This window comes from Corythoichthys intestinalis, chromosome 2 (genome assembly GCF_030265065.1).
Source record: "Corythoichthys intestinalis isolate RoL2023-P3 chromosome 2, ASM3026506v1, whole genome shotgun sequence".
Classification (NCBI taxonomy): Eukaryota; Metazoa; Chordata; class Actinopteri; order Syngnathiformes; family Syngnathidae; genus Corythoichthys; species Corythoichthys intestinalis.
In genome coordinates, this window is record NC_080396.1 from 43,889,621 (window position 1) to 43,915,408 (window position 25,788).

General features: G+C 40.2%; 1 protein-coding gene across 9 annotated transcripts in view; it reads left to right on the forward strand.

Annotated features, from left to right (window-relative positions):
• Window positions 1–25,788, forward strand: part of ubr4 (ubiquitin protein ligase E3 component n-recognin 4) — an 80,881-nt gene that overhangs the window by 22,990 nt on the left and 32,103 nt on the right. For 7 of the 9 annotated variants that reach the window (XM_057822837.1, XM_057822860.1, XM_057822845.1 and 4 more), the window contains 24 exons: window positions 62–231; window positions 1,130–1,409; window positions 1,579–1,711; window positions 2,841–2,920; window positions 3,005–3,133; window positions 4,073–4,255; window positions 4,403–4,525; window positions 4,604–4,833; window positions 4,984–5,102; window positions 6,485–6,582; window positions 8,922–9,079; window positions 9,167–9,373; window positions 9,520–9,621; window positions 9,695–9,795; window positions 11,559–11,946; window positions 12,023–12,086; window positions 12,194–12,385; window positions 12,613–12,683; window positions 15,128–15,320; window positions 20,738–20,971; window positions 21,384–21,554; window positions 21,661–21,843; window positions 22,221–22,379; window positions 25,592–25,744. In XM_057822837.1, the coding sequence (XP_057678820.1) occupies window positions 62–231; window positions 1,130–1,409; window positions 1,579–1,711; window positions 2,841–2,920; window positions 3,005–3,133; window positions 4,073–4,255; window positions 4,403–4,525; window positions 4,604–4,833; window positions 4,984–5,102; window positions 6,485–6,582; window positions 8,922–9,079; window positions 9,167–9,373; window positions 9,520–9,621; window positions 9,695–9,795; window positions 11,559–11,946; window positions 12,023–12,086; window positions 12,194–12,385; window positions 12,613–12,683; window positions 15,128–15,320; window positions 20,738–20,971; window positions 21,384–21,554; window positions 21,661–21,843; window positions 22,221–22,379; window positions 25,592–25,744 (3,921 nt within the window). The remainder of the gene's footprint in view (window positions 1–61; window positions 232–1,129; window positions 1,410–1,578; window positions 1,712–2,840; window positions 2,921–3,004; window positions 3,134–4,072; window positions 4,256–4,402; window positions 4,526–4,603; window positions 4,834–4,983; window positions 5,103–6,484; window positions 6,583–8,921; window positions 9,080–9,166; window positions 9,374–9,519; window positions 9,622–9,694; window positions 9,796–11,558; window positions 11,947–12,022; window positions 12,087–12,193; window positions 12,386–12,612; window positions 12,684–15,127; window positions 15,321–20,737; window positions 20,972–21,383; window positions 21,555–21,660; window positions 21,844–22,220; window positions 22,380–25,591; window positions 25,745–25,788) is intronic. The other 2 variants (XM_057822870.1, XM_057822904.1) reach the window with 1 other exon arrangement.

Consider the following 25,788-nt stretch of genomic DNA (forward strand, 5'->3'; position numbering starts at 1 on the left):
TTTTTGGACCATAACTTACTTCAGCGCAAATTAAGTCTTACCATTATCTTTTTTTTCTCAGAACACCCTTCTTCAGCAACTTGGTGTTGCACCCTTTTCAGAGGGTCCATGGCCTTTATACATTCACCCTCAGTCACTTTCAGTCCTCTCCAGGCTTCTCCTCATCTGGCAGCACAAAGCCTCTGGGCAGGGAGAGCCAGATGTGCCTGAGTGTATGAAAGTCTGGGAGAGGTATTGCTAATGTTGCTATGTTCTCTTTAACCTTTTCTATAAAGCACTCATTTATATACAGTATTATGGAGAAAGAAAAAGAATGTTATTGGAGGCCATAACCAGACTATTTCTGTTTTTAATCATTTCAATTTTTTAGTTTTAAATTATATTGATTTATAATTTTATTCATTCATAGAAAATACAAAAAAATAATAATAATGTAATCAAATTAAAATCAATTACAATATATAACTAGAGGGGCACTCTGAGAGCGCAGATTTCCGCCTAAGCAGCCAAATTCAAAGCAATACCAGATTTGGTAAAGTGGCAACTCCACCCAGCAGACAATAAAAAAAAAAAAAAATTATCAAAGTACAAAATATCACCTACCTTCGAAATTTGAGTTAAATAGGCTAATTCAAATTAACGTGAAATTCTCTTTCTGACCTTTGCCCTCGTCACTCCAAAATTTAATCACCTGTACCATTTCATATTACAAACAATACATACAAGTTTAGTAATAAACCAAGAACAAATTAAGGGGCTATCTTGAACACAAACATACAGACAGACCGTCATACGGAACTGAAGGCCTCCGCCTTATGTAGGTTTCACCTACTGGTGTAGGTAATTAAAATTGAGACCTCGCACCGACCTATGCTGCCATCACATTTTGGGTCATATGCGCCTCACTTGCATACAAAATGTTAATATTGTGCCCTACATAAGCCAAAAAGTGATGCCCACCAATGTGGACGGCAGCTCTATGGGGTTACATTATATTTATTTTTTCAACTTATCAAAAATAGTCACTTTCCCGATGAAGAATTAAGTGTGACCTCAGTCTCATCACTAAAAAACAATTTAATGAAATGCACTGATGTCAGTTTGATCATCTTCTCTCTCCCATTTCTAGATTTTTGGGAACACTGAAGCAACACACTGTTCAAGGAGCTGTTCACGGGGAGGATGACCTTAATGTGGAGCACCTTCAACTCATGCTGCTACTTTTCCACAACCTGTCAGAACGTGGCAGAAAGACAGTACTTACTTTGGTCACTCAGGCAATCACTGATGTGGCACTGAGCAGAGAGAGCCAGCTGAAGGCTGTGCCCCTCAACTTGGCTCGCCTACTGTTGGTTTTTGACTACCTTCTGCGACACTACTCAAAGGCCCCCATGTACCTTTTTGAGCAGGTAGATCATGTATTGCGTACTGTATATCTAATCGCCTTGCATATTCATAGTGTTAGATTTCCTTGACTACTTAAACAAGACCATTCTTATGAAATTTTCTCTTGGAAAATGAGAAGATCTGCGGCACATAGTAAGATATTTAGCTTCTAATATTATTGTTTATTACAAGGTCCAGTACAATCTCCTCACTCCCCCATCAAGCGGGCCAAGTTCTCTTCAGGAGGTCGGGAAGCGCAGCAGTCTTCCTCTTTACTACGGTTTTAAGGAGGTGGAGGAAAACTGGGCAAAGCACTGTCCAACCAGTAAGTGCTGGAGTCGAAATATATTTATTCACAAGCCACACTGTCCAAGAAGACTGAATTAAAGTCAGGACACAAGCATGAATTACAATTAGCAGCCAACCATTCCTGCCTGCTGGATTACATTTAGAAAATGGTGTTCCACAATGATCTAATAATTAGAGCTGGGAATCTCTGGGCACCTGACGATTCGATTACGATTACGATTCAGAGGCTCCGATTCGATTATAAAACGATTATTGATGCACCCCCCTCCTTTTTTTTTTTAATTTTTTTATTTTTTTTTTTTTTATGTTTTGTACATTAGTTCCAAAATCGTTCAAAAATACTCTCAGGCTAAACCACACTACTATTTCAGTATCAAGTTAACATATAGCAGTAAACAAATATACAAAAATAACATTAAATAAAAAACTCCAGTCCGCATTCTGTATCAGCAGCTTTAAACTACATTAAATTAATTTAATGTTGTGAATCAACCGTTAAATTTGTTAAAATTGCTCCCGTTATTCCATAATTTCCCTTTTGTCTACTTTCGACATGTGAAAGTTTTAAAACTATTTTAAAGATAGATTCAAGTCAATATTTTACCGATTTAGGAGTATTTTAGATAAAAAGTTAATTAGGTTTGCTTGGAAGGTTCGCTACAACAGCCTTGCAGGGAAGTGTACTGCTTTAAGATGGCGGCCGTTTATAACGCCCGTATCTAGCTTTTTGTAGATGTGCTGCTAACACTACCAAATCTATATTGCATCTAGTCCTATATAAATGATATCCACCGTAACATTATATGGATGTACTTGTAGCAGTTTTTCGGCAGCAGTCAAGTATGTTGTTGTGTTTTTTTATCTCGTTGCATGAGTTGAGCTAGAGCCGTGAGTTGAGCATTGGCATTACCCGAGGGGCCGGGTAATGGGAAGCATGATGTTTAGCTACTCTCGCTCCGTTCTGTCCCGAAGACCGCGCGGCGCGCTGAGTGTTGTGTCCTTCCGCTTCGCATATTTCAATAATCGGAATTTGGATGTTTGTGAATCGTTCTCGAATCTTCCACGGCCGAATCGCGAATAATCTAAGAATCGGAAATTTTGCACACCTCTACTAATAATAGATCCCAACCACCCTTTTTTTCTAGATTCAAATGTTCAGCCCAAATTCTACTGTGTTTTATCCCCTGAGGCTTCTGAAGATGATATCAGTAGACTAGATGCCAAGGTAAGGCCGTTGTTGTACCTGATGTGTTTTTCTCAAGGCTGATTTTTTCAGAGCTTTTGAATTTGAATTTTCTCATCTTTTTAGGTGTTTCCAAAGCTGTTCAATGGAGCAGTGAAATATGATGAACTTTATACTTGTCTCATCTCACTTCTGGCAGCAGGCTCTCAATTTGACACGGCAAGAAGACAGGAGACCAAGCCCATCACTCCAGTGGTGAGCGCAAACTCCAAATATTTGCGGAATGAAGGCACAAGATTGCGCTTCAACACCTGATGTGATTTGTATAAAAAAAAATTCCAGCAGATCTTCAATTTAATACATTTCATACAATATAAAATAATAATTTAAAAAATTAATCCTAACAAAAATGTACATACTTGTCTGAAAGACCCCATATTATGGTTTTTCACCCTTTTTAACCTACTGTATATGACATTGTCAACGAAGGGGAATCCTTTAGAACAGCTCCCAAAAAATCACAAAGAAAATATTCCATTCACCATTAACAAGTTGTCTGGCCCTTTTCCAAAAAACAGAGGTTAAAATGAGCAGTTTTGTACTTTTGTAACTTTTCTACCTGTGTATAACAGACTGAACCAATTTCTCCCTCTACCCATTAACCCGCACCCACCCTCCACCCCTGCACACGTATGTGGAACTTTGGCCGCACTTCCGATTAGTTGAATCTTCTTCGGTTTCTTTTTTTGAGGATCACTGGCAAACCAACCAAATGGTGTGTTAACGCTTCCTCCAACTTGTCCAATTGGCAAGCTTTGAATGAGCGCCGCTGTGGCCGACGAGACTATTCTGAGCTCGCGTTGACGCTAAGCTGGGCAGCGGCTTCAGTAGTGTGTCGCCAAAAAGTCTTGCGGGTCGTGCAAACCTATTATAGTGTGCTTTCACCTTTGCACATAACTATGTGAAAGATAGATTCATTTTATTTACGACGGGGACGGTAGGCTTTGCCAACAAAGTTGTACTTCTGGTAGATTTTAGGGATGTATGTCTTTTCATGTTTCCAGACTGATGTACTCTTGTAGTTCCTTTTGAACTTGTTTATATTAATAATTATTATGATATCATTTTATGAATGAATGGAATTATAATTTAAAAAATTAGTAAAACTAAATAACTGATACCTTCTTTACACAGGAGGCCTGTTCTCTTCAGTACTTTTTCTTAGTGCTGTGGAGGATCTTAGGGGCTTTACCACCTTCTAAAGTCTACATGGAGCAGCTCAAGTCTGGATTGGGTGACGCCAGTGAGAGTGACATCCTACATACTCTGCGATGGTCCTCACGCCTTAGGGTGTCTATTTATGTGAAATGGATTAGGGTATGTTGACTTTAAGTAATGGGTAGTGCCCTTATCTTTCCGATGTTAGAAGAGATTTTTCATTATTGTATGTCTTATGTGGTAAAAATCAGGCTGGCTTGCTAGGCTAATTTTTCATCATAACTATGTCTATATCCTTGCTAACAGGACCACTTAGTGAAGCAGGGAATGAAAGCAGATCAAGCAGCCTCTTTGGTTGAAATCACAGCCGCAAAGTGCAGCACTGTCAAATATGATGTGGAACTAGCAGAGGAGTACATTGCCAGACAGGTACTGTTCACAATCTTTATCATTCATTATATGAACACATTGTTTATGGGCCCTTTATGTTTTACTATTAAAATGCAGATTTCAACGTTCTCCAATATTGACCCAAATGTCATAGTTCCACTTGATCAGCTGCCTTCGCTACAAGCCATCTATACACTGGATGCAGTTATTTCCAAAGTACAAGTGTCCTTGGATGAACATTTGTCCAAGGTTGCCGTTGAGACAGACACTCAAAAGTCATCAGAAATCACAAAGAACCTGTTGTCTGCCACGTTACAACTAACTGATATGTACACAGCCTTTACAAGGTGAGTGAGTGTCTTTCAGGGACTGCTTGTAATTTTATCTAGTTGCACAAAAGAATACATAACTTAATCCATCCAATCTATCAATGTTATCTTTTTGAACAATTTGACTGTTATTATGCATCAGAAATTGAAATCTTTCCTTCATCCTAGATCTTATCTACTAATGAACATCCCAGAGGAGGGAGAAAACAAGCTGTCAGATGCCAAACTCCAAGGTTATGCTGCTGTGCTATCCATTGGCTCCACCCGCTGCAAGGCCAACTTGTTGGGTATGTACCGTATTATTTAGTAGGGGTGGGCGATATGGCCTTAAACATGTATCACGATAAATGGAGCAGATTTATCTCGATAACGATAAATGACGATAAAGTCGTCCAAGCGGACTGTTATATAATTTGAAAATCTGAATCAATGCATGAAATACAGATTAACAGTTTCTTGTTGATTTAGTTACCAGCATTCAATTTGATATATTTAACAAATGTACATGCAGTCTAGACATTAGGTTTATACAAATGAATTGTAAACAATAAGAATTCAAGTATGAGCATTTATAACAGAGTGTATGGCTTGAACAATGTACATTGTCAAAATCGATATGCCTGTGCAAACATGTCATTGTAACACAAATGACTTGCAGCTCGAACAGTACACTTCAAAAAGACAATTTATTGTTAATGGCTGCTGTGACATAATTATTCAATACAAGTGTTTACTTTATGGTTTCAGCCCCCACCCCCCACCCCCAGTGCATTTTTTAATAAATGCACACATACATGAACCCCCAAACAGACAGACAGACAGACAGACACACATTAAAGCTATATTGATCTTCTGCAAATGAAACACTTAAGATTTTATGATAGCAATAATGACACAGAATTAAACACATACAGAAAAATAGCTGGGGCCATTTGTGCTTTATGCTGAATGCTTTACCATCACAAAAGCTATCAGAGAAATCACACACAGTCAGATACAAAATAACGCGACATAGTAATTGCTAGATGCAGTCCATGCCCAATCCACTCATTAAATTCAGCCGTTTCGACAAGGTTAGAGCCGCTATCCGACTCCATCACGTTCATTTGTAGCGTTAGCCGCTAGCGGCCGCTAGCGTTAGCTGCTAGCGTTAGCCTGTGGCCTGGCTACCGGTAGAAAGCACTGAAAGCACCATCTCCGGAAATTGTGAGAACAAGGGAGGACAGCTGGTGAAAGCCCGTCTGGATGCCACCAAGAGTCTATTAAATGTCGGGTGAAAGTTTGGCGAACCTCCCTTAAGCCACACTCCATCACGTTTTGCTTGTAGCATTAGCTGCTAGCGTTAGCTTACCGGGCTTCTGTTTGATTGGCTTCCTGATGATCACGTGACTCCCTACGTAAGTACATTCACTGCTTTCTTAAAGGGGAATGAGCATAGACGAACAACACAGAGTCAAAGCGGGATGAAAAGACTATTTTCTTGTTTTATTAATTTACCGAATTTACCGACATGGTCAGAATTACGTCGGTCATCGTGAAGAATTTCGGTGACGGTAAATTTTCGGTTTACCGCCCAGCTCTATTATTTAGTATGGAAATGTTCACTAGATCAGTGGTTTCCACTTTGTGTTTTGATTTGCACACTAACTTTTGAATTGAACACTTGTAGGACAGAATGTTATGCAGAACCTACCACCAGCTGTGCAGACCATATGTGAGACATGGAACAGTATCCACACCAGCGAATTCCCGAACATCGGATCTTGGGTATGTAATCTTAAAAATCACAGAATCCTCAATATTCAAACTGCATTTTACTAAATGCTACAGTTGCATGTACGTATCAATCACTCACAGGCTGCTGCATGAACACCCCAGGGCCCTTAAAGTAGTTCATTATGAAATAATTAATAAATAAACGACATTATTTATTCATTGATAGTTTATAACCAGGGGTGCACATAAGTGGTCCGCATGCGCGCATGCATCCTGGACTTTGACCAACGCTCTGGCCCTCAACGGCTTCCATACGCTTTTGCGTACCGATGGCTGACCACTGTATTTGCGGCGGACACGAGAAAATAACTTCTCAAAATGTCGAAGAGGCAGGCCCCACTGAGTAATTATTTCCGTGTTCCCCCACCCCCGTCAAAAGACAGACAACAGAGACGTCACCGGAGCTACCGAAAAAAAGGACTTTTGCTGAAAAGTGGCTGCAGGAGGTACCATGGCTAGAAGCAAATGATGCTCGCACGGAAATGCGGGACAAAATGTGCCGTGAGAATCCCAATGTCGCTGATAAGAGCAGCGCATTTTATGTTGGGTCAAAGAATTTTAGCAATCCAAACTTTGAAAAGCACGAAAAAAACAGCATGTGGCAATTAAGCAAACTATTGATGTCAGACAGGACCCCACTCGCCCTATGGACAAGTGGCGGAATAAAGGTAATGAAGAACAGCGCCATGCACTGACAAACGTGTTTTTGCTCGCATTTTACAAAGCTAAACATGCACGTTCGATGAGGTCTTATGAGGAGGACATTCCACTTTTACAAAGGTTTGGAGTTAATGTGGGAGCCGCATAATGCCCTTTATTTTGAATTGGTGCTTTTATGTTTATTTCTTTACATTTCACTTCAAAGTAATGGCAATTTTGTTGTGCCAGTTGACGTTAATCGAGCATTAATTGTTAATATAATTGATTAAAGTTAATTGGCTCTAAGTAAAGCTTGTCATAATTTTATCGCATCAGGCGGGTCGGCTCTCAAGCTCCATGAGGGCCAAGTCACACCTCCAGGTCCTCCTCTGAGAACCTGGGCAAAAAAATATGTGCACCCCTGTTTATAACATACACCTTTACAGGACACTCATTTGACTCATTGCCTGCCATTGACGGTGCTAGATGTCGAATCCATTTTGATTGGGTTCGGTCAAACGTGCTGAAAAATTAGCATTCACAGGCAGTCCTCCCAGTTCAAATGAATTTCACGTCTGTCCTTGTCAATGGTAATACTGAATAAAAATAACATAATATTTAGGGAGGTCCCGATGCGATCACGTGATCGAAAATCAGGCCGATCAGGCCAATTTTCAGAGGATCTGAATTGGGTGAAAAGGATCGGGTTTTTAACTTATGGTATGTATAATAAAACCTATTGTGCTGGCTAGAGTTGCAGTGGTTTAGGGCCAGTTAACATTTTACAGTGCGTCACTGCCACCTTGTGGTCATAATAATTCACTGCATCCACCGTGTGAAGCAGTTTGCAACATATGCTCATAAAGGATGAGCCAATACTTGGTTTTATATTGAACCGTTCGATACGCCCTCTTCAATTCAATTCAATACGCAAAAACATTCAATCCAAATGAAAAGCTCCCAAAATGTATTTTCTGAATTTATTTTTGTCGTCTCGCTCGCTAAAATGTCCAGCGCAGCTTTGCGTTGCAAAAACAAACTCTGCTGCTACCACACCCTCTTCTTCACTCCTCCCCCAAACTGCATGAAAGGTGGGAGCTGTGGCGCACGAGGATCATTGCTCGTGAGGAAAGACAAGATACATAAGGAGGCGGCATGTCGACTTCTATATCGTACAGATCGGTTGTTTGGCATTGCCAAAAGAAACAAAGATATATGTTATCCTCTGCAACACTCCCAGAAAAAGAGGAAGTACTGTAAACGGTACTTTACTGTAACATGTTTGAACTTTTGTTAAAACGGGATCAGGACTCTGTATCGACAAATTCTCAAAAACTGGTGACTCGGACAAGGATGCAAAAATATGCATTCGGGACATCCCTAATAATCATTGTATTTGAGACCTGATGTCCACGTATGTCTTTATTAGGCTGTTACCAATTTTTTTTTTTTTTTAATTACCGGTATAAAATAAGCCACTTGCCCTACAAAAAGGTTTTAAAAGAGTGCTGGGATGTTCACGCCGTAATGTTTTTGTGCACTGCAAATTTTAAATTTTGTAGTATTTTTAAATAAAGAGATGGAGAAAAATCAATAAATAGACGAATTAATTGATGGTTAAAGTAATTGTTTTTACCGCACTAGTTTATATGGGCTCCAATGCATGTCACTGCAACAATTCTCTATTACAGCGAAATGCATTTGCCAATGATACGATTCCATCAGAGAGCTACATCAGTGCGATCCAAGCAGCTCACCTGGGAACACTGAGCAGCCAATCTTTGCCTCTGGCATCTTCTCTCAAACACATTCTTCTTTCTTTGGTTCGGCTCACCGGTGACCTCATTGTGTAAGTGGCTGTCCAAATTCTGAATTGGTTATATGCTCCCTGTTTGTGTGACTTCCTGAGTTAATTTTTGCCCGGCTTATACTGTAGCACAGAGGAGCTGGATCCTACTCAGATCGTGCGTACGTTGCTGCCCCTTCTCCTGGAGAGCAGCACCGAGAGTGTGGCAGAAATGTGTACAACATCACTGGAGCGTATTCTTGGGCCTTCAGAATCGGATGCCTTTCTAAGCCGCATCTATGAACGTTTGGTGACTGGATGTTACAACATCATTGCAAATCACTCAGACCCTAACAGGTATACAGTTTGATTTCATCCTTGCTGACCGCCGTCTGGCGGTCATTCAAGCTTCATAGAACTGTAGTTACTTTAGTTCTACATCAGCCAAAAACTGTGATTGTGCTGTATTGTTTTCTTTTAACTCAAGTATGTCATGATTCTAGTGGTTTGGATGAGTCTGTCCTTGAAGAATGCCTTCAGTACCTTGAAAAGCAGCTTGAGAGTGTCCAGGTCCGCAAAGCCATGGAGGAGTTCTTTTCTTTCAGGTATTTTCTTGATTGATGACACAGAATACATGAACACAACTTACTCACTCACTGTTACCTTTTTTTTTTCCAGAGGTGAGCTTGTCCAAATTATGATGGCGACAGCCAACGAAAGCCTATCTGCGAAATTCTGCAACAGAGTGCTGAAATTCTTCACAAAGCTTTTCCAGCTAAGTAAGTTTGATATCAGCTGAAAATGTTAGAAATGTTTATTTTTTATTTTTTATTTTAAAAACACAATATGTCTATGGAGTGGCCTGCGGGGACGGGGGCTCACTTCTAGCTTGTAAAACTCTGCAAAAGAATACATTTTACTTAGTCCTATTAGGGTAAAGATACATTTTTACAACAAAGTGTACATTACTACTGTGTATGTATAAAAATAAAAAATAAAAAAAAAAATATATATATATATAATATAGTTTTTATAAGACCTAAACGTTTTTTGAGTGAAAGGAGTGAATTAGTCATATTTTTTATTCTAGTCACATCTGAGAGGCAATTGTTGGCTGTTTTCAACAATGTACATCGGAAAATAAAGACATTGATTGACTGAAAATCGTTCAATATTAGATGAAATGTCTTGTTTTCTCATGTATATTTATAATTGCTCTTTACCTAAAAAAAATGTTTTTTCAGATAACTCGATTAATCGATAGAATTTTCAGTCGAATACTCGATTACTAAAATGTTCGATAGCTGCAGCCCTACATACAATACCACTATTCTTGCTGGAATTGTAAATTTGCATATACAAACTAAAGATATATATATCTTAGCTAAAAATGCCATTACGCTTGATAACACACATCACTTCAAAGTTAGTTTTTTTTCCCCCACCTGTTTCAATTGAATTTCCATTTGTGTCAAGCTATTTTTAAGTTCTAGTTAAGTTTTAAGTTAGTCTAAACTGATTTTTGATAGGATTTTGAGTTTTTGCAGAGTTCAAAATAAATGTATTGTAACATATCAGGTTATAATATGGCGGGAATATTTGTATGCGTTTCTGAATGCACCGCATGACGTGCGGGGGTGAGGGAGGTGCGGGAGAGCGAGAGACGTGCCATCCTGTTGTTGTTGTCGCTCTGGCAGGTGCATTGTGCGTCTGCTACCGCAGACTGCAGTCATGTGTTGGTTGTTCCACAAGTTCCAAAAAAATAAACCTAATAAAGCGGGTGACTCTTTGTCAACGTTACAGTATGATACCTGCTATATTGGAGCACATAAGAGACCAGTGCTACTTGGTGTTTTATCCAGCAATGACTACTGAACTAAAATTGACAGTTAGCATTATTGTTTTTATTTTACACCCTCATCACTCTACAGTGCTGTTTTCACAGATTAAATAAAGCCTGTATGTAAGACACGTTAGCCACGCATCAACAGTGGTCATAATTAATAGAAACCTAGCCCTCCGCAGGGCTAACGTTACGTGAGCAAGTGACAGGAACGTTAATCTTATTCATTAGCGTTGAAAAGTGTACTGCTTTAAGATTGCGGTTGTTTACTAACGCAGCTTACTGTCATTTCGCATCTAGTTCAACATACATGTGATATCTATGAGACGTATCAGAGTACTACGGCTACCACCGTAGCATCATGCGGGCTAGTTTTTAGCAATGTCGGCGTAGTTTGTAGTGGCTGTCGGCTGCAGTAAGGTTTCTTATATTTTTTTTAAATTGCTTCTTCCTTTACGCACGTGAGCCGTGACATCAGCGCGTTGTCCAGCATTAAAAGTAGTCCGGGGAAAGCATGATGCTTAGAGCTGGCAAAATTAAACGATTCCTCGAGGTGAATAAAATTACTTGGATCAGTTTTTAAACTCGAGTTGCTCGAGTGTTCGTTTCAGCTCTAATTGTATGTCACAAAGTATGATAAATAATGGACACGAACAGGAATAACTCTCAACATGTCAATGTGATACTTTCTCTCCACAGCTGAAAAGAGCCCAAATCCCAGTTTGCTCTGTCTTTGTGGCTCTCTGGCACAACTGGCCTGCGTGGAACCTTCTCGTCTGCAGTCCTGGTTAACGCGCATGACTGCCACGCCACCCAAGGATTCAGAGCAGCTGGAAATTGTTCAAGAAAACCGACAGCTTTTGCAAGTCCTCACCACTCATATTGTGCGGGACAACAGCCAAGTGGGGGAAGGAGTGTGCACGGTCCTCTTAAGCATTCTAATTCCCATGGCAACAGACATGCTGACTAATGGAGATGGGACAGGATTCCCTGAGCTCATGGTCATCATGGCCACTCTAGCCAGTGCTGGACAGGGAGCGGGCCACTTGCAGCTGCACAGGGCAGTTATTGACTGGCTCACTCGATGGTAAGTATAAAATTATTATTTTTATTGCAAAACTTCCGTTGACATGCAATGTATAAAAGTATTTTTTCATTTACAGCAAAAAGTATTTAACTCAAAAGAATGTTGTGGAAAAAGTGAGCACAAACACATCCCAAGGCAAAGTACGTATTTGTTTTTACTGGCTGTTTTAGAATTTGTGATTCTTGAAAAGTTACAATTTGGCATTAACTTATTGTGTCATTAATCTGGACTGCTTCCTTAATTTCAGCATGCAAGCATGTTGGAATGCTCCTGTCACATCATCTCCTATTTGGCTGATGTGATGAACGCCTTGAGGCAAAGTAATGGTCAAGGTAGCGCAGCAATTCTCATGGAAGGAGAGGAAAAAGCCATGGAGGTGGACTCGGACTGGGTGGAAGAACTAGCCGTAGAGGAAGATGATTCTCAGGCTGAAGATTCTGTAAGATTCTTTTTTGACTGTGCTTGCTTTTGGGGAAAATTGATATAAATTGCATAATTTTACAGGAATCGAAGGTCAGGAGAATTTTTTTCCCCAAAATATTGTTTAAAAGAAAAAACTTATAGTGCGTTGTAGTAGCAATACTCGCTGAATACTTGTTAAATAATCTGATCCATATTGAACTTCAGGTTGCAATTTGTGTAACATAATTTGCCATCAACTCACAGGATGAAGATTCTCTTTGCAACAAACTCTGCACTTTCACCATAACTCAGAAGGAATTCATGAACCAGCACTGGTAAGAATAAAGTTCATAGATTTATTGCCATATGATTTTAGTTTAGTTCCCACAATTTTGGGTGTGGCTAAAAAAATTATTACTTGATGTTTTTCATTGAAAAATCTACTTTAGTTCAAACATAGACTTCATAATGTTTGTAATGGACATTATGAAGTCTATGGTTCAAACTGCAATGAAGAAAATGCAGCGGACCCTTACATCTTCAGTTTTCGAGACTGCCAATTCCCCTATAGCTTTTTTATTTTTATATATATTTTTTTGTTTTATTTTTTTCACTTTTTTGACTTTTTAAAGCATTCTTTTTTGGGAACCAATCCGTAGAAAACGATAAGTGGTCCTTTACCAACATACCCGGGGCTTCTGTATGTCTTTAGCCCTTTATGGGGCACTCAATTAACTCATTGGCTGCCAGTGACAACCCTATACGTCCAATCCATTTTGACTGGGAGAGGCTAGCAGCGATCATTCGCTGCAAAACAGTTAAAACACATTGGCCGTCTATCAGTGGCACTGAAGGATCAGCGCTCACAGCAAGTCCTCCCAATTTAAATGAATTGGAAGTCTATTGTTGTCAATGCCGGGCCATGGGTGCAATACTATGAAATAAAAATAAACTTTAAGGTGTTATTGGGAACCATACCAAGAATATATTTGTTTTAATTTTACTTTGATTAGTTTTTACTAACATTTTATTAATTTATAATTTTATTTTTTCTCTTTAAAAAGTATTTTTAAAAATATATATTTTAGATTAACCCTATAAAGACCTTTCATCACTATATGTGGATATTAAGGGTGTAACAGTACTTGTAATAGTATTGAACTGTTTTGGAACGTGATAGTCTGTTCGGAACGGACTCGTACCGAACGAGTTTCTGACGTTTATATAACCCTTACTTTTCGAGGCTGTGAGTCGATCGGGTTACACTTTCTTTGTATAGATTATATTTATTCCATCTTCTCTACTATAATGAGGACCAACACGGTAGGACAGTCCAGAAACGTCAACGGCGCGACAACGTGGCCGCCGCGAGAGCTGAACCCCTTGCTCCTGGTGCTGCGTCACCAGTAGGTAGATGGCAATATAGTGTAAAGCGCTTTGAGCGCCTTGAAAGGTGGAAAAGCGCTATATAAGTATAACACCAACACCAACCAACACCAACGCAGTGAAACGCGGGCGTTAGAGTCAATCAGCCAATGCACACCAGTCGCAGTGCGGCCACGTGTTAGATGCGTCCCAGAAGCGGCTCAACGCGACGCGCGCGAAAAGAACGGCAGAGTTTATTATTTGACTCGAGCCGCAGCCCTCCCGGTCAATACTACTAGCTAGGATCGGGCCAGAAGTCACTCGTGTAATAATACGGTGGATCCGGTCGATTTTCAAACTAATATGCAATCGTAACCTACTTTTTGAGTCCATCAGATCTCTTGAGTGGTAGATCGGGGCACAGTTGACTTGTCTTTATTGATTTACGGCTGTCTTTTCTGCTATAATAATTACCAACACGGCCCCGTGTTCAATACAAAGCCCTCCTACCACAACAAAACAAGTAGGAACTAATATTCATATAGGAACTAAAGTTATACAACATAAAATATACAATATAAATGAATACTACATCACATTTGTAAAATATAAACATATTAATAAAATAAATAATAGCCAATTTAAATAAAATAAATTGAAATGAGCTAAAACACCTGTAATTAAATAATAAGAATAATACACACATCCTGCTTACACAATTAAATTTATTAATTTCTGTGTGGCGCTTTAACTTGAGAAAATCCACCAATAAAGCTTTTGAAAACCGTTCATAAGGGAAAAAAATATTTCATTGAGGCATTTCATTTGTAAAATACATGTTAAAATCTTTGTCCTTGGGATTGCTTTTCTCTTTAGCACAGGACTTCTTTTTTCTTCTTTCTTTCAGAAATAAAGCTGACCACCAATACGCGGGGTCTGAAAGGCAAATTGTTGTTGGATTATGATTAAATACATGCTACTTTTTGAGCAGAATTCTAGCTTTGTATAGGCTAATGTTCCTATTGTTGAAAGCACAAAAGTGTGTAGTAAACAACTAGCACATTTATATTTTGCATTTTGTTTTTTTACTGTACCGAAAATGAACCGAACCGTGACCTCAAAACCGAGGTACATACCGAACCGAGATTTTTGTGTACCGTTACACCCCTAGTGGATATAACTTGTATGTGGATGTCAGGTCCTTAAGTTTGTTTTGTAACCAAAGGTAGTCACTACCCATATAAAGGCTTCACTAGTCCATGGATTTTGTCAATTACCATCATTAATGAAGAAAACAAAATGTATGAAACGAGTTTTATGAAGCAAAGCAACCAGTAACTATGTATTGCTAAAACACAGCTATAGATAAAATTACCAATTGTCAGGACTAAAATGGCTGCATTTAATTTTCTAGGTACCATTGTCACACCTGTAAGATGGTGGATGGGGTAGGTGTGTGCACTGTGTGTGCCAAGGTCTGTCATAAAGACCATGAGATCTCCTATGCCAAATATGGCTCATTCTTCTGTGACTGCGGTGCCAAAGAGGATGGCAGCTGCCAGGTGAGACCGAATACCTCAGGTCATCATGGGAAGAGAGCAACAGCGGTAACTTTGGCTTGCAAGTCATTCCAACCATTGACTCCCATCCAGTCATTTCATTTGTTAAGTTCTATCTAGCTAGTTCACACGTGTCCAGTAATGTTTGAGAAAAATCATGTTGCATTGCTTAGATCATAAACAGAGAGGAGCAGATGTATATGCAACCCTTGTCATTTTACAAGTTCGCCCACTTAGAAAATAGGTAGATGTCGGAAATTTCAATCCTAGATGCATTTCCACTTATAGGGGCATAATTTTAAAAAATCCGGAACTCACATTGCATGATTTTTCAATAATTGTAAATTACTGGGTTTCATTAGTATTTGTACCCCTGAGAAAATCAGTGCTAATATTTAGTTCAGACGCCTTTGTTTGCAATTACAGAGGTCAGACGCTTTCTGTAGTTCAAGTTTTCACATATGGAAACAGGGATTTTGGCCCATTCCTCCACACAAATCTTCTTTAGATCTGTCAGGTTTCGGGGCTGTCGTTGAGAAACACGGAAGTTTCAGCTCCATCCAAAGATTTTCTATTGGATTGTGGTCTGGAGACTGGCTTGGTCACTCCAGAACCCTTGGTATGCTTTTTACGCAGCCACTCCTTGGTCCGCTTGGCTCTCTGCTTTGGATCATTGTCATGATGGACGATCCAGCCCCGACTCAACTTCAAGTCTCTGACTGAGGGAAGGAGGTTGTAGCTCAAAATCTAATGATACATTTCACCATTTATCCTCTGCTTTATACAGTACAGTCGTCCTCTCCTTTTTGCCGAAAAGCAGCCTCAAAACATGAGGTTTCCACCCCCATACTTCACAGTGGGTATGATGTTCTTGGGATAGTACTCATCCTTCTTTTTCCTCCACACACAACAAGTAAAGTTGGCACCAAAAAGTTCTACTTTGGTCTCATCTGACCACATGACTTTCTCCCATGACCCCTCTGCATCATTCAGATTGTCCCTGGCAAACTTCAGACAGTCCTTCACATGTGCTGGCTTCAACAAGGAAACCTTCGGAGCAATGCATGATTTTAAACCTTTGCACCGTAGCCTTTGAAGCTTTCCATCCAGCTAAGCCTGAACGATATATCGTTTAAACATCGCCATCGCGATGTGCGTGTGCGCAATAGTCCCATTGCAAGCACGTGCGATAGTTTTTCTTTTTTTTGATCCACATACGCCTCACTTTCTGGTCTGCACACAGCCTCCTACCCTCCCTCTCCCAGCCTTTTGATCCTCTCAGTCACTGCGGCACAACAATGGCTTTGATCTAGCCAAAGAAGCAGACTTCACACAGGCATCTGTCAATCATCGTTTAACTTGTTAAACAGTTGCAAGGAAGCAGCGCTGGAATGAATGTGTGTACTGTGGGGACGTTGGAGACATTTAAATTAGTGACGGGATCTGTCGTTCACTTGAGTAAACAAATCCATTCCGGTCCGTTCAGTAAAACGATTCGTTCAAACGAATCGTTCAACGAATCGTTCGCCCCCCTCATCTCCCTCCCCACCCAAATGAATCGTTCGGTTAGTGAACGGGAAGTGACGTTGCCGAACGAATCACCAAAAACCGCTTCGCAGTATAACTGAACGGGAAGTGACATTGCTTGGTCCCTCCCTCTCTTGCACATTGACCACTCGTCGTAGTTTCAGAAATGAGTGACAGGCGATATCATTCTGCTCTCAGAGACAGCCTCGTCTCCCTCCCGCTGCTGCAAAAGCGAGGGAGGACTTCCGCGTCGTCTGTCCTAGTTCTATGGGCTCAAAGTCATGGCTCGTGCTTGCATTTCGAATTAGGACACGGTTAAACATTTTCCTTTTGAGGGGGAAGTCGGGGTTTGGGGTCGGGGGCGCACGGACTTTCTTTAGCATGATCTTGCTCACATATACAATGCTGCTGCTAACAGCCAACGCGGCATGCTTGCTGTCACGAAAATAAAAATAAATCGAAAGTTTAATTTCTAATTATGGAACGGCCAACACATCATATTAACCTCTCACTCTGTTGTATTTTTGTTTTTTATTATTAAGATGATCGTTTTGAATTTTTGCACTGGTATTAATAAATAAAATAATCCGGTCAGCTCCCCTGTCGTCCCCGCATCTCAGATCGTCAAATGCTGACGAGAAATAATTGTTTGCTTTATGATTTCGCCTTTCTACTCTTATTAGTCTGTTAAGAAAAATGTAGACATATTGCGACATCTCCCGTGTCCGCGCGCTTTGTTTTTGGGGCGCTTGAGTAGCACATGATGGACGGATTGACATAATTTGTCAAACCAACCGACACCCTCTGACACGAAAAAAAAAAAAAAAACACTCGGAAAAAATTGACATGTATATACAGTTTCATTGCAAATCAGTATTATGGTGATCATACTAAATATTTTTTTTCTGTGCACATATGAGGTACATATCGCTGCCATGAAGCCTCCATATAGTGACAGTTCTCTGCCCGCTTCACTGCCGTCACGCGACCGCAGCTCAGGTTTTGCTTGCCTCGTAGCTACGCGTGTTTTAAATTACTGTAAATTTGATAGTATATCGTCATAGGCACAGTCCCGAGTCTGTTGAGAAAATTAGAACACTAAACCATGCTCGCTAGATTTGTGTGGTGTTTTTGTCTTTTTGAGCAGCATTTGATAGGCTCCACGTTAACAAATATGTGACAAAGTCGTTTCCTTTCATTTTATGACTCGTTCACCGCATAGTCATTACTGGAAAGTCAAGTTAGCAGCAAGCTAGGTCAGGAACCGGAGGACCGAATCACTGAACGGGAAGTGACAAAACTCAGTCTTTCCCCCCTGCCTGCACGCTGGCTGCTTATTGGCCACACGTGGAAATGAGTGACATACGCCATGATTCTATTTCCGCTCCCTCCCCTGCCCGCGATGAGGCTGGCGTCTGATTGGTCGTGTGCGATGTCAGAAGACGCTGCCGCTTGCTCAACGCCCTCCCACGCAGCGAACAAGCACCACCAACTTCATAGAACGAATCAGTGCAGATGGTGATTAGTTCGGTCTCGTTCACCCAAACAATTCGTTCAAAAAGAACGAATCGTTCGCGACCGATACAACACTAATTTAAATGCCAGAAGTGATCATGAGTTTGAAATTTCTACATGTCACTTCAACGGTCACAGCTAAAGCAGATAAACAGAAGCATTTAATAAAGCCAAGCATTTATCTGCTACAGTACTTTATTCTTGTTCAAAAATGATTTGGTTGGACAGTTATGTTTAAAACTTATCATAATTATGAAATTTGAAGTGCTTAAAAACCATTTATTTATATACATTTTTTAAATCACTTTGGGGGGGGGGGGTTGGGGGAGAAAAAAACATATACACGGTGACCCAAAAAAAAGTTTACACTGCCATAATACAACTTAAATGCCATGTTTATTCAGCTTAGAATTAGAATTGAATCACAAATTATACATTATTCTAAAGAACATGTACAGTACACTCTATTTTTCAATGTGTCCTCCCTTAAGTGTCACAACAGCCTCCAGGCGCCTGCGGAACGCTTCTTTATGTAGGATGCTGTCATCTTTTCCCAAGGTCTAACAATGGACCTCTCCAAGGCTGCCACAGAAGTTTGTGGCTTCTTACAGGCACTGTCCTCCACAGTTGCTCATATGCTATAATTCAGGGGATTGAAATCTGGACTCTGGGGTGGCCACATATCACCTTGTCAATCAACTTTTTGGTCCGCACAGATCGGCACTTCCAGACCCAGGTTTTCGTGAGGCTGTTCCAGTATCTTTCAGCTTCTTTTTAACTTTGTAGACTGCACATCTAGATATTCTCAGATTTGCTGCAATCTCAGTAGGTGTCAGACCGGCACGCAGCAATTCAGGTACAGCTAAAGTTTTCTTCATTTTCAGCAGAAGCACAGGAATTGTAGAGACGAGAGATTATCAGCTGCATTGAGTGACCTTAATGAATCACTTAAGCGTGACAAGCTATTTAGATATGTTTCAATGGCTTTTAAACAAGCAGTCAACTGAGTGTAAACTTTTTTTTGGGTCAACCTGTATGTATCTCTTTCCAATGCTAAATCTGAATAAATACATTGGGCACAAAAAACACACACACAAAAAAAATTTTTTTAATGGGGGGGTGGGCTACTTTGCGGTTTTTCACTTATCGCGGCGGGTTCTGGTCCCCATTAACCGCGAAAAACAAGGGATGACTGTACACTGTGGTGATCTAAAGTCTTTCCAAACAGCTATTTAAGTCATCTTGTGAAAATATCTTGAAAAAAATATTTATAATTTTTTTTTAATATCGCAATATATCGCAAACCCAAAAAAAATCGCAGCAATAGTTTTTCCCAATATCGTTCAGGCCTACATCCAGCTCTCTTCAGGTCATTGACCAACTCCTGCCGTGTAGTTCTAGGCCTAGGATGAGCTCTCACTTTTCTTATCATGAGTGATGCCCCACGAGAAGAGATTTTACATGGAGCCCCAGTCCGAGGTAGATTATCAGTCATGTCTTGCCTTTTCCATTTTCTAACATGTGTTGCAACGGTTGATTTATTCTTACCAAGCTGCCTTCCAATTGTCCCATAGCCTTTTCCAGCTTTGTGGAGCTCAGCAATTTTTTTCTCTGGTGTCTTTCGAAAGCTCTCTGGTCTTGCTCATGGTAGCAGTTGGATTATGACTGACTGTGGGGTGCGCAGGGTGCGCAGGTCACAATTTTGAGCTCACACAGGTGGTGGGTGGGTGGTTACTCATGGGGTAAAGGTCGACTTTTTTAAAGGTATACTGACAACTCTTTTAGTGTTATAATTATTGCTCATTCTCAGGGGTACAAATACTTATGAACCCCAGTAAATTACAAATAAATTATTGCAAAATCTTACAATCTGAGGTCTGGATTTTTTTTTTTTTTAGAATGTCTCTATAAGTGGAAACGCATGTATGATCGAAATTTCAGACCTCAACCTATTTTCTAAGTGGGTGAACTTGCAAAATCATAAGGGGTGCAAATACTTCTGCTCCTCACTGTAACAAAAGCCAGTTTTCCTAGCTACTGTAATCCTTAATGACTGTTTTGATACAGTTTGCATGCAATGAACAAACCATCAACCACATTTGATGTTATTGTAGCAACTTTGAAAAATACATGTTTTACTATTGCTAATGTAGCTATTAGTAATAACAAAATGGTAGTGTCCCATACCTGCATAGTAGTTCATTAAACTTTTAACTTTTTTGCGAATGCTTTTTGTCTGAGTTATTTGTAGCAATAGTTTTTATTTGGTGCAATACTGCAGCCCTGGCAATTGTTTTCAGGAGTATTTTTTGGAGAAACCATTTTCTCCCAATTGTAAAGATAGATATGTTTGATTTGGATGTTTTTTTGTTTTGTTTTTTTGCCTGTCCTGTTGTGAGTGTATTGTGTTGTGTCATTAACAGGCCTTAGTTAAACGCAGCCCAAGCAGTGGTATGGGCTCCACTCTGAAGGAGTCTTCTGCGTTCCAGAGTGAACTGCGCATGCCCGAGAGCACAAGCCGTCACCAAAATGTCTCCCCATCTGATAAAGGCAAGGTGACCATCTGTGATGGTAATCCTGGTGATGAGGACAGACCAAAGAAAAGCAGTGTGTGCAAGAGTATTGAAGGCTGTCAGGAAGAGCTGCTCTCCCAAGTGGTGAGGAAAATGGCTTCACCTTTTGAAATGATTGAGGGAAAGAGAAATTATAGTACTTCTCATGATATTCTAATTATATGAGATGTACCTAAATATGACCTTTTTGTGGGAGCAAAATGCAAATACGAGATTTACTTGGCTGTGTAGTTCAATCCCTTATCAAGTTATGGTAAATTTATTTCCTGACGTCTGTGACTTTTGCCCTAATTACTCCAAAATTGAATCACCTCTTCGGTTTCATATTACAAACATATCCTGCAAGTTTATTAATAATCCTTTCATCCGTTCTTGAGCTATTTAGAACAAAAACGCACAGATATGGAAACAAATACATAACCTCCGCCTTCTGTAGGTTTCGCATACTGCCGGAGGTCATTTCAGGTCAGTATCTCACCTTTTAATGTCTCTACAGAATGCATCGTCTACTGCTGCTCTCATACTGGAGATGCTGATGTTCCTAATGGAAGCCATTCAGACGAATTTCCAGCAGGCATCTGCTGTAGGCAGCAGCATCCGGGCACAGCAAGCCCTAAATGAACTTCACACTCAGGATAAAAGTGTGGATATGACAGATCAGTTGATGGTGGGATAATCTCTATTGATTGTATTTTTGTTCTGCTTTTCTTATATTATTGACCTTCATCAAAATGTATGCACTTTTGTTCTTACTTTTTACACTTTATCTTTAGGTACCCACCCTTGGCTCTCAAGAAGGTGCATTTGAGAATGTACGGATGAATTACAGTGGTGACCAAGGGCAAACAATCCGCCAGCTCATTAGTGCTCATGTGCTGAGGCGCGTTGCCATGTGTGTCTTGTCATCGCCTCATGGCCGCCGTCAACACCTTGCGGTCAGCCATGAAAAGGGAAAGGTGAGTCTTCGGTTTAAAGTTAATCTAACATTCAGAATTCAGAGGCAAGTTGCATTTTTATGGAGAGACACTTAAACACAGGAGACCAACTCCAGTCTTGCCGCTCGGGCCTCCAGTCACTTACTTACTTTTATTTAGGACAAAAGGACAAGGGAGGGAGCAGGGAAGCAACATAGAATCGATACATACAGTACATGGGGATAACATGTCCCTGGACAAGGAAGGCTGACTAGACAGAAGTCATCCTATCTGCTGACTAACTATAAAAAAAGCATAAATTTGTTGAACACAATTACTCCAACATTGAGCCTCACTAGTCGTAGACTGAAAATTGGCTTCAATGAAAAACTTCTAATGAAAAATTGCTTCCATCGCAGATAACTGTTTTGCAGCTGTCCACCCTCTTGAAGCAAGCTGACTCCAGCAAGAGGAAGCTGACACTGACCCGTCTGGCCTCTGCCCCAGTCCCTTTCACTGTCCTCAGTCTTACAGGCAACCCTTGTAATGAAGATTATCTGGCTGTGTGTGGCCTCAAGGTATTTCAGCAGAACAATTATGTTAATACATTAGATTCATTTTACAAGTAAGGAGTAAATAGCAAAAGAATTGCAGTATAGTTAATCGGCTAAAATGCTCTTTTACACAAGCGGCAGCCCAGTGTGAAAGCATCCACAAGCAAAGCGAAACACGATGGCAAAAGGGAGGAGCCCACATAGGCTAATTTTGACGCTTCCAGGAAGTGAAGAGTGTGAACTCCAGCAAGCCTATTTACCATTGTTCCAAGCAGAAAAGCATTTATTTTTCATTCTTTTACAAGAATTTTAAGGGTTAGTAGAGATTATAATAGCTGTGTATAGTGTTTTACTAGTTTCAGCGAAACGTTTTTTTTTTCTTGTCGTTCGTGAACTACAGTTCCACACAAACTCGCATCGAGATGTCATTTAGCTTAGCAAGGACTTGTGTGAGAGCCATTTTTCAAGTGTCCCATGGCTTGCCAACTTAAATGAATGAATTGCTGTGCCATTAAAGCATACATAATTCCAATCCGTCAAATAAGTAAATTAGGCCTGTCGCAATAACAAATTTTAGTGTGCGATAATTATTCTCATAAATCATTGCGATACGCGATATTATTGCACCCCCCCAATTTTTTTTTAACCAATTTACAATAACACAGTGCGAATACAGTATATATTAATAGATCAAGTACACCCATTTAAACACGATAAATATTTACTCTTAAATTCAAATATAGTTTTTAAGAAATCACAACTAAAAACAATAGACCCTGCCTCTTAAGTAAAAAACAACAATATTGATACCGCACAGAAACTCAGAATAAGTAAAATGTGTTTAAAAAAAAAATTTGCACTTAATAACTTAAGCATTTAGGAAAATGAAAACTTTTCCCGTCATAGCTTCTGCAATGGTGTTCCATAGGGATGCAACGATACAGTTAAGTCATGGTTCGGTACGAATTTTGATACGGGGGACACGATTTTCGATCCGATTCAATACATTTAATGCTCTGTAAAAAAAAAAAAAAAAAAATAACAATTGTATTTTTTGCTTCTTTTTTTTTTTTTTTCTGCTAACGAGCAAAAATTAAATTGCCATCATATAAACATGAATTTTAGTGGATAATATTTACGTGCTTACTTCTTACTGATATGAGAAAAAAATTGTATAAAAGTGCTGAGAACAATCTTTACTCTTTGTAAAGTGAGGCAGGGCACACCGTTGATTGCTACAGCTCTCTTAGCAGCTAGGTTTACTACATGAGCAAGACATCCTATTTATGGTCCGAATCCATCTGTGTCACGTACTGAATTAACAATATTTGCAACATTATCTATAGTCACTGGTATGGATTGATTTGGCCTTCTTAACCTCATGTGACAAATGACAGTTTAGAATTCATCGATGTAGTATATGGACTACATGTCCCATAATCACTCTGGGCTCACGTAGCCAATGGCATGGGACGTAGCACATCTAGTTTGCCTTTTCATGATATCTAGTGTGTGCGCGCAACCGCGCATTAAAAAAGTTAGCAAGCGCCGCTGAATTCACGTCTGCTCATTACTACACAACACCAGCATATGACGACTTTCATAAACAGGACGAGTTTGAAGCACAGCTCTCTTAATTTCATTCAGCTGTTCTTTGTCAAAGTGAGGTTATTCGTTGCAGCCAAGTCGGTAACAATGTTTTGGCAGACTTCGTTGTAAATATCCAGCGTTGTGCCGAAAAATAGCCGCCCCGCGTGAAATGTCACTCCTGACGGGAGCGCCCACACGTCAACAACACCGGCGCGCCATAGATGGTCCACAGTCACTCCTGAGCACTGACGCGGCCGGTAAACGTTGAACAATAGGATATAATGGGAACGATTGGCTCCGGCGCTAGTTTTTGTCGGACCTGGAACGAAGATGCATTTTGCGCAGTTGGTAACGAACTTTTAACAGCACGTCTGCCGCACGCGCGCACGCACGTGCACGTGAGGATAAATCGCAGCGGAAAAATTACCGCCTTCATTTTTATATATCGCGCGATAAATGGAATTATTGCATATTGCGACAGGCTTAAAGTAAATACAATCCGTTTAATTTTCCGTGGCTTTTCTAGCCTCTCACATGCCAGGCTCCCCGTTCACATCTAGTTGGCATTAGGGATTTGCCGATGCTGATTTTTTTTTACTTCCGATCCGATTTTTTTCGAGATATGTTCTGCCAATACTGAGCCAATCTGACACCTATATTTGGCCAACACCCTTCAAAAATAGCGGTAGGCCAGGGTTCCACCAACTCAAATCTGCATGAATCCCACCACCAGGAGTCCACTCCGATAGGCATCTTCCACATCCTTGACATACAGATTCGACAGGCATACCATCTTCCACTTGCCCCAGGAATCCATTGTATACCCAGCCAGATTAGTACTGCCGGGGCAAGCAGGTTCTTCTGTCCCTGCTCTCTTTGTCTAGAAAAATTGATCAAGAATGCTCCAGTTGGGGGAGAAGTGGATCGTGGCTCATAAGACAGAGCACAGACACATACAGAGAACGTGGGATGGAGTGTTTATATATTGGATGTGTCGTTGACGTCAGTGCGGGAACACTCCGAAAAGAAGACTCGAAAATAAAACACTTCTCCAATCCCTCGGCTAAAATTTACACAAGACTTGCAGCTTCATTCAAAACGACTGCCAACTCTCACTTTCGCCTTAAAGCCCCCTCCTACATACACAATGATGCTGTGGCACCCTTTCACACCGGGCTGGCACAAGGGTAAAACGCCCTTGACTCGAGACGATTTTTAGTAAATTAAACAAAGACTTTACCCGTAAAGGCGTGGCGTCCACATTTGTGGACATCACATTTTGGGTCATGTAAGCCACGATATTAACATTTGATATACCAGTGTGACCTTTATGACCCAAAATCTGAAGTCTACATATGTGGACACCATGTCTCAAATACCAATTTTTTTTTGTTTATCATAATTTTTATATATTTCCTGGGAATTAATACAATTGTGAATTGAGAAAAATGTTAATAAAAACATAACAAATTCAATAAAACCAAACAGTTTGGTTGTGGCCCCTAATAACACTTTACTCTATCAAGGGTTAATTTCCCATTAGATTTTTGAGGTATACTTGGCATCAATTTATTATGAGTAAGCTGTTTTATACGATTTTGGAATTTTACCCTTGTTTGATGTTCTATCTTTTTGCTTTGTTTGAGGATTGCCATGTGCTCACCTTTAGCAGCACAGGCTCTGTGTCGGATCATCTGGTGCTGCACCCGCAACTAGCTACGGGCAACTTCATCATTAAAGCCATTTGGTTGCCAGGCTCGCAAACTGAGCTAGCTATCATCACTGCTGATTTCGTAAAGGTGCGCATTGCATATAAAGTACCTGTTCTAGTTCCTTGGAGACA